Source organism: Hyposmocoma kahamanoa, unplaced genomic scaffold (assembly GCF_003589595.1).
Source record: "Hyposmocoma kahamanoa isolate Upper Pololo Valley unplaced genomic scaffold, ASM358959v1 232, whole genome shotgun sequence".
Classification (NCBI taxonomy): Eukaryota; Metazoa; Arthropoda; class Insecta; order Lepidoptera; family Cosmopterigidae; genus Hyposmocoma; species Hyposmocoma kahamanoa.
In genome coordinates, this window is record NW_020653750.1 from 8,355,134 (window position 1) to 8,364,649 (window position 9,516).

A 9,516-nucleotide genomic window follows, 5' to 3' on the forward strand; every position below is an offset into this window, starting at 1 on the left:
CACCCGTGTGCCCAAGACAGCGTCATATCTATTAACTATAGATGTACAAACACTACAGTAAGGATGATTATCACTAGTATCAGGTTTCTTACCACGGTAAGACTTCTTTTTATTTTCCCGATATTTCGGAACGGTTGCACGCTCCATGGTCACGGGTTGACTGGACGGCGGCAGATGACAGCTTTATGAGCAGACATATCTGTCTACCCTCTTGCGCTGTCGACGACTACCTTCATCGCGATTTGTTGTGGCGTTACCATTGTCGCTCACTTTTTTCACACAAACCACACTCACTGTATCCACACGCGAAACTGAACTCGAGGTGTTTTTGTTTTTATTACTGCACGCACTAAGGACCGGATTCCATGCACTGGGCAGTTTAAAACCATCATCACGGTTAAATGTTTTGTACTTCGTGATCTCGATGGCTTCTCGTACCAACCGTGGTATGTAGTGACGTTCTGTCGAGAGTACCTGGGGGCTATGCAACTCGATCCAGTGGTTAGTGTCAGTCTGTGTGAGATGTTGTGCTATAGCCGACTTCTGTGCATCATTGTTTTTTACTGCTCGGGTGTGTTCCTTCATACGATCGACAATTGTTCGTTTGGTCTGACCGATATACGAGCTCCCACAACTGCAGTTCACTTTATAGACACCCGGTGTTTGTAAAGGAAGGTGGTCTTTTGGTGAACGTAACATTTTTCCTATTTTGGTTAAGGGGGTGAAAATAGTTTTTATGGAAAACTTCCTTAGCGACCTGGCTATTTTATCTGTTACCCCTTGTACATAGGGCAGAAAAACTGGTAGTCTCTGTACGTCAATTTGCTTCTTCCTTTTGTGTATTGGTTTAAATGTTTTTATTTTGTATCCATTCTGTCGCAAAACCGTCTTAACGTGCTCCTGTTCCTGTGGTAGGTGGTGTGAATCACAAAGATCATAAGCTCTATTGGTTAATGACCTGACGACCGAATGTAGGTGTTTTGGGTGATGATGTGAAGTGGCATGTAAATATTTGTCCGTGTGAGTTGGTTTTCTGTACACAGAATGACCGAGTGAACCGTCTTGTCGGACTTTGACCAATACATCAAAAAATGCAAGCGCGCGATTTTTCTCAATTTCTGATACTAGTGATAATCATTTAGTGAATAACCACGAAAGTCTTAAAATCTCTACAGTAAGGATGTTTGACCACCATGAGATTCAATTAGTTTTATATTTTGTCGAATCCTGCCGGATTGAAGGATTTTTTCTAAATGTTCGTATAAATAATTAAATTAGATTTGGTAAAAAGAAAACTTCATAATATAAATAGACAATATTATTGTATAAATTTTTGTATACATATTAATAATTATAATAATTTTAGTTTTAACCGAATTTACTAAATTACACAGACTAGATATTTTTTACTAAAACATTTGGCAGTTTTGTTTCTCAACTTCCTGAGTCTTGTGAACAACCTGAAAACAATATAATTTGATTAGTTCTAATAAAAATAGAAACTAACAACTACTGTCGTTTAATATGTTCGGCCATACATAACATTAAAAATTAAAAAAAGAATTACCATGATCGGGGCAGTAATGTCGTCGCCGCCTTCGCCTGCGCTGCCCATCCATGGCATCTACGCACGTTTCTTCTACGAGGAATGACAAATATTTGTATATTTATTTTACTGAATATTATGATGTTTTTACTAGTACTTGTAACATGTAATAGGTATGCAAAAATTCCGTTTAAATCCAGTATAAAAATCTTTGGCAGGCATTGACGTCTCTGTTTTACTAGTAAATACACTCAGCGCTAGTTATGTCATAATCGCACTATTTTTTTAATCGCATTTAGAGAAATTCGTAAGATCTACTGACTCGCTCTGCAGCTCAGTAAGTAAGAGCGGTAGCTGCGGTGAGGCAATAGACGTTTGTTGGTCTAGGGATCGAAAGAATTAATCTTTATTGTATTTGTTCGATCTTTGCATCAATCCAACTAATATTATGAATTTAAAAAATCACTCTTTTGGGTTTTCACGCCTAAGGCGTCATCCTACTTGGACGCGAATACGCGATAATCGCGCGAATTGACGATGCGAAAAGCAGGTGTCCTAATAGATAGTCGCACGGACCTGTGTTCGCACGTTCATGAGTACGGTCGCGGAGCCCGCTTGCGATAACGCGACGCGATTATCAATTTGGACACCTGTTCCGACATCAATATGTTTGATCGTGCGCTCGTACGAACTTACATCGCGCGACTATAATGTTTGCGTTCACTTGCGACTGTCGCGTAATCGCGTTCAGTTAGGACACACTTAAACCAATATTCATGAATTTTGGTATAGACATAGATTGGACCTAGAAGGACATAGGCGACGTTTTATTACAAAAATATATCTTGAAGGGGTGAAATAGAGCATTAAAGTATATACAGAGGACCAATAAATCTATAAAAATTAGTATAATACAGTAGGCTACTAGAAGTACTTGTTCTACGCAGACGAAGTCGCGGACACCAGTTAGTAATAAATATTTTGATGTTACACTGCAGAGTATTAGAATTGTACGTGAAGGCGTATTTATTTAAATAATAATTTCTTAGTTACAAATGGGAAATTAAGAATTATAATTAAGATAATGTACAGGTAAGGTAAAAAAGACAATAAAAGCTTAACTACTGGAAAGTAAAACTAGGATTTTTAAATTATATAAATAAAATTGGGTCCCCGCGGCAAAGTGCCCAAGGTGCTGGCAGCGTTCCCCCTTTGTATTGTTATGCTAATGCGTTGGGCAAGGTAGCTGCCGGCCCTAGGTATATATTATATTCTTAACTTAAAATATCTCACCATCGCAGCAAGGCGGGTGCGATGGCGGTGCAGCGTCGTCGTCTTGTCGGGCGAGCGCACGCAGTTGCAGCGTATACGCACGCGACCCATTCGTCGCACCCGGGCCACCCGCAAAAGTAGCATACGGGCTTATCTCGTAAACATCTGCTTAATGTTGTATTATGTTAAATTGAAATTTTTACAGGGGGTCTTTTCCCGTTCTCCGACATCCATCCGAAACAATTACCGTCAAATAAGTAATACTCGACCAAGTTAAAAGACAACGTCAAGTATGAAGCTTCATTCACATCATGCCTTTTTTAATTTAGGCGAGTAATTACTACTTAATTGACATTGTTTCGGAACGGGAGTAGACCCCCAAGCAGATAATGCAGATAATAATGAGATATAGTTTATGCAAGCTTAAACGTGCCCTTGGATTGAAAAGCAAATATGAGGCACTACAAGAAAATGCAGAATATAAAAGAATTGCGAGTGCTACCTATATCGACACGCGCATCCTTACATTGATATATCCCAACTACCTTATAGCGACAGTTTTACATCCAATCTATCTGTAATTAGATATTTGACGATTGTCGAAATTTAAATATCACAAGCATTTACCTGGTGGGTCAGGGGGCAGCTTCGGTGCTTGATGCGGTGGCGCCCTGTAAGTTCCGCAGCCGGGCTTCTCCGCACTGGTCATCACTCGACCCACCGCGTCGTCGCTTCTACGAGTATATAATATGTTTCAAACTAATCTATTTCTCTTTTATCCCTAGGAATAGAGTCCTTTTTTGTCTAACAGGTATTGTCTATAATTACGACACACCGCCATGCTGAACGCATCAAGGATCCAGGTAATACGCGTAACAATTTACCTGTCAATGACACTTAATAGGAATGCTCATGGATTCTTGATAAGAAAGGCTTCTTTTCAACAAATTTTCTAAATTTGTTACTGCTACTTGAATGGGGCAGATTGTGTCTACATTTTTTAAATATTTTTTTTTATGTAATTTCTATGTAAGAGACTAAATTTATGAGGCAAACTATCATCAGATCCATTTTAATCAAAAATGACTCTAGTTTGTTGCCCCACTCACATAAACGCCCGCGGAGCGAGATTTCATTACAAGTTTCACTACGTCGTAAAACACGTCGAGAACCTTGTTCATTGTCTGAAACATTCCTCTGTAATTATCACACTAACCTTTACTACAGTCATATGAAATAAATAATAGATTTCGAATATTATTACTTAATTTTACGTCATTGTAGGTACTCGTATAAGGTTCTTTTACATTTAAAAAAGTAGGAAGTTTATATAACTTTAATTTACTTTCGGTTTAAAAATATTGAATAAGTGGATCTGGAAATCGCTTAGACTAATATTTCAATTATAATGTCACTGGAGTTTGCAGCGTTATTCGATCAAAACGAAATGAATCGTGTAATAAATGCGGGTGCGTCATTTGCTTTCAGCTGTCGTGGAGTGAAAAGGGTCGAATTTGATTGCCGACGAGCGGCTTGTGTCAGCTCCCTGTCACCTGCAGAACAACTGTTAACGAGCGTCAAACGAATAGGTAGCTTCCTCTTTTTATTTTAATTTACCTCTGAAATGCTAAACAAGCAAAGCCCCAGTATGACTGAGAATTTTTACAGGAAAACGACGACGACGTAATCTGTGTACATGTACATATATGGCAAGTTTTAATTTGGACTGGCTCTAAAAACTCGTATCAACACTAAGCTCGATCACTTTAGACCATTAGAGGTACCCCGATATTATAGACCAATCCCCGTAGCAAGCCGCCACGATAAAACTATTATATCCACAACTCGAGTGATAAAACCGCCGTGTTTAAATTTTATCACAATAACGAACATGGCGAACCACGTAAAAATTTAACGTGACAAACGCGATAAAAAGAAATAATAAAAGAAATAAGTTGTTAGATACATATTACTTATTGGAAAAAGGTAATGGGGAATATTTTTAATAAAGTTCTGTATATGAGAACTATTTGAAATACTTACGTAATAACTAGTGTAATGTAAAATTATCTGGTGAGTGTTCTATATTATGTTTCAACGAAAAATTGGAGAAAATAAGAGCGAGTTCTTAGAAAAATACAAAATAAGCCGAGATGGTTTTTCTCCGACATTTTTGAGAAATAGTTTATGTGTGGCTTTTGACACTAGTGCGGTATCTTACCAATTCAAAATTTTAATAATTGCTACACAGCTTTATCAATGTCATAAATATGTCACGGGGAAGTTTATCATGCGATATAACACCATGCTACGGCTGCTGATTTTAGAATTACGACGTAATAGTAAAGCAGGTCAGTGGATAGTCTCACACGTCGGCATTATCGGTAATGAGAAGGTAGATTCACTTGCTAAGCGAGCTGGTTGCAGAGGCGATATGATATTGTGCTATATTACACCGATTGTTTATGATCAGAGTTCCGATGATAAATTATCTGGTATAAAATAATTCAACCTTAGTCACTGGAAATGTCATTGCATTGACCTTTTTCGTTGAGTATTACTCCTACTTCTCATTGTGTATTGTACTGTAAATATATTGGCCATTCCTTCGTCGAACGAAGGCAAGGTACTGTACAAACTATAGTCGGTGTTCTGAATCTATGACGGATCTTTTAAATAAGTAGCACTAAGGAGCGACAAACGGAGTGAGTATAGCAAAATATTATATCTACAACATATTAATATTTAAAGTACTTTCCCTCCAAACTCTCGAATCAACTTTATTTCATAGGTAAGCAAATTACATTTGAAATCGTCTAATCGTTAAATTCTACTGCTCACTCGTAAGGCAGATTACAAATTGCTCCTCCAAGTAACGGGACGAACAAGCCGTGTACCTGGTGGTAAGCGACTCATCCCAAGAACAGAGTCCGATGTGATAGCGAAAAGAGAATAAGTACGTTACGAGAATAATTTCATTATTCAAACTAAGGCCTATGTAAAGATGTTTTGAGAATTTATATATCTTGTTTCGTTTCGGAAATTGTAAAATGGAACAACAGTCGATCTGACATCCACAGCGAAGAAGCACGAACGAAATGTATTATGTCAGGAGAACAAGTAGTCTTGCATATAGACCTTTGTTCCACGGATGAGTCGATATATACGTATAACAGCAGCAGTGCTACACAGAGCTTTAAGAGTTTATACAACCTCAAATGGCTTTGGTTGATTCCGCATAACATTGAAAGCGTTGAATCAATCACTTTAAAAAAAATATATAGTAAAATTGAGGATATACACTGATCTACTATACGGTGTGAAAACAAAATTCCTAAAACTTTTCACGATAGAAAAAAAACCACAAACTTACCTCAAAATTTTACTAGAAAACCGCTGTATTCAATAGGTACATATACCAACGTTTTTTTTTTAAATATTAACTGAACTAATTAGAACACGTATAGCATACGATATACATTTTTCAAATGGCTTTAACTTCGTTTGTAAAAAAACTAAAATTCTGAAGTAAGGGCTTGGGTCGAGCGGCAGGGACTCTTCCCGCTCGACCCAAGCATAATGAACCGTATTAGTACAGGAAAAATTTGAATTCGGCTGAGGTACTATCGACTCTTAAATTGCAAGACCTTAAATGCTTAAAGTAAGCTAATTTTAATAAAAGAAAACATTCTTTTATTTTTCTTGGTATGCATAACTGCATCCACAGATTTTTTAAAGCTTACTTTACATGGACGTATTTAATTGTAAGATTCAATGTTTATTGGAGAGATTTCATCCTTATCATTAGTTCTATCGATTAGTACAGTAAAATAGAGTGTTCATTTTTTGCGTTTCTAACCGACTTCAAAAAAGGTAGGTTCTCAATTCGACTGAATGTTTTTTTGTGTTACGCGATAACTAGGGCATTTTTTGGTTAACTCCGTAGTAGTGAATTGTTAGATCGGGTTGAGATTATGATTGGAAGATACCGCATGCAAAAACTTTTTTATGTGCCACTAACAACATACAACGTGTCGTACAATGAACCGTTGTTTTGTATGTGCAGGTATTATAATAAGGTTACCACGGAGTATATTCCACCAATCTTTAAAATCATTTATAGCGTCTATGAGATCTGAAAAATAGGTGCGTTCATTTTGCTTATTTTTGTACATTTTTAATTGTTGTTTTGCTCAAACTTTTTAATTTTATAAACGTGCGTTTTCATTTTTAAATGGAATATTTAACTAAATCTGTTTCATTTCAATGTTGTGCACAATTGTCATCTGTTCCAAGCTAAAGAGTGTTGTTCTCGCAGACCACATAAATATTGTTGTAATATTAAATTAATATTAATTATTGTACATACTTTGCGAACTATTATTGTGTCTAAATAGGTAAATAAAATAAAATAAAAAATTGTAGACCAATTTTTTTTTTTCCAAAGAAAGAGAGTACTTCTGTAGTGGCCGTTCCCAGGTGTCCAGGTTTCCACGCTTTCTAACTACAATAGCCAGAATAGTCATCTTAGAGGATAGAAACCATATGGAAACTTTTTTTTCATGCAGATTTTGACATATATTTTGACAATTTACCTTAGAGAATGGAAAATACATAGTCTAATCAATTTACCCCGTCTTACGCTAAGAACTCACGGGGCGATTTTCACCCGCGCTCGCCGTGATTGCGTGATCGCGGCCTCCGTAGAATGTAGATATGTATGTAAAATTTAGTAGTAAATTTGAAGAAAATATTACACTTCTAAGGGTAGCAATCTAGGGGATGAATGACTTTTGAGGTTCGTTTTTTATTAGTTGATCCGATTGGTACACACACCAAAGAATTGGCCCCTAGTCCCCGGCAGTCCTGCTCTTCCTAGTCACGGTAGCGGCTTTGGAAACAGGGCATGGGGTGCGGTGAATCCCCAGGGGAGACCCGGCTACCATCAACGACGACCTGGCAACCTACAACACGCGCACATTGAGGACCGACGCAAAGCTCACTGAATTGGAAGAAACTATTAGTATGTTACTCTGGGATATCATTGGGCTACCTGAAGTCCGAAGAGAGGGGGAGGACTCGATAATCCTTAATTCCGGCAACTTACTTGTATTACCGGGAGGGCAACCAACAGTCCCTTGGCGGTATCAGGTTTATTGTCCACAAGCCCCTTGTTAACAACGTGATTTCCATTGGAAGTGTGTCGACCAGGGTGGCATACCTGATATCAGAATATCAAAACGATATTCGTTGAATGTCATTCAGGTTTATGCTCCGACCTCGACACACCCAGATGACGAAGTGGAGGCTATGTATGAGAAGACCTCAAAAGCCATGCATAGCTACAAAACCCACTACACGGTTGTGATGGGGGACTTCAATGCAAAGTTGGAAAAGCGTTGCGGTGATGAGCTGAGAGTGGGGCAATTTGGGGTTGGACAACGGAACGCCGGAGGCCGGATGTTGGTTGATTTCATGGAAAAGGAGAACCTCTATATGATGAACACTTTTTTCAGGAAATCTCCAACTCGAAAATGGACCTGGATGAGTCCGGTCGGTAAAGTAAAAAATGAGATTGACTTTATCATGTCAACGAAAAAGCATATATTCAATGATGTCTCTGTCATCAACACCGTTAAAACAGGAAGTGATCACCGATTGGTACGAGGCACATTGAATATCAATATCCGGCTGGAAAGAACTCGACTGATAGAGTCTACATTCCGACCAATACCTGCACAACTCCAAAACCCCGAATAGCTTTCAGCTCGAACTTCAAATCCGCTTCGAAGCCCTCGAAAACTGCAAAGATGTGGATGATCTAAACAACATGGCGGTGGATACTGTCTATACGCTGGTGTTCGCGAGAGATCTGTCTATTGGGCAAAGCCAACTGACGAAGCTAAAAACTGATGACGGTAGCGTCAACTCATCTAAACCTGAAATCCTGAGGGAGATAGAGAGTTTCTATCGGCAGCTATACTCAACGAAAGCACCTGTTGAAAGCGAGGTTAAAGACCCCAGAGCCAAGCTTACCCGACATTATACCGAAGATATCCCGGACGTCAGCCTGTATGAGATCAGTGTGGCTCTCAAACAACTCAAGAACAACGAAGCGGCGGGCGATGATGGAATCACTACAGAACTTCTGAAAGCGCGCGGCAAGCCGATACTTAAAATCCTCCAAAAGCTTTTCAATTCTGTCATCGTCGAAGGTCAAACGCCGAAGGCAGGGGGCAGAAGCGAGGTCGTTCTGTTCTTCAAAAATGATGATAAAACACTCTTGAAGAACTATCGGCCAATCTCGCTTCTGAGCCATATCTATAAGTTGTTTTCGAGAGTTATCACGAATCATCTCCCTCGCAGGTTTGACGACTTCCAACCTCCCGAACAAGCCGGTTTCTGAAAGGGTTTTAGCACCATAGACCACATCCATAAGCTGCGGCAGGTTATACAGAAGACCGATGAGTATAACCGGCCACTTTGTTTAGCGTTTGTGAACTATGAGAAGGCCTTTGATTCGATCGAGACCTGGGCGGTGCTGCAGTCTCTCCAAAGGTGCCAAATAGACTACAGGTATATAGAGGTGTTAAGGTACTTATACAAAAACGCCACTATGTCAGTCTGATTACAGGATCAGAGCTCTAATCCTATCCAACTGCAACGAGACGTGAGACAGGGAGATATGATATCTCCTA

General features: G+C 38.9%; 1 protein-coding gene across 1 annotated transcript in view; it reads right to left on the reverse strand.

The window, feature by feature from the left end:
• Positions 1-1,335: 1,335 nt before the first annotated feature.
• The window catches only part of LOC113228655 (Down syndrome cell adhesion molecule-like protein Dscam2), an 81,231-nt gene continuing 73,050 nt past the window's right edge, over positions 1,336-9,516 (reverse strand). Inside the window, exons 31-34 of the mRNA XM_026462011.1 lie at positions 3,446-3,552; positions 2,840-2,983; positions 1,568-1,639; positions 1,336-1,460 (exon numbers count right to left, since the gene is read on the reverse strand). Coding sequence (XP_026317796.1) covers positions 1,435-1,460; positions 1,568-1,639; positions 2,840-2,983; positions 3,446-3,552 — 349 coding nt within the window. The 3' untranslated portion in view covers positions 1,336-1,434. The remainder of the gene's footprint in view (positions 1,461-1,567; positions 1,640-2,839; positions 2,984-3,445; positions 3,553-9,516) is intronic.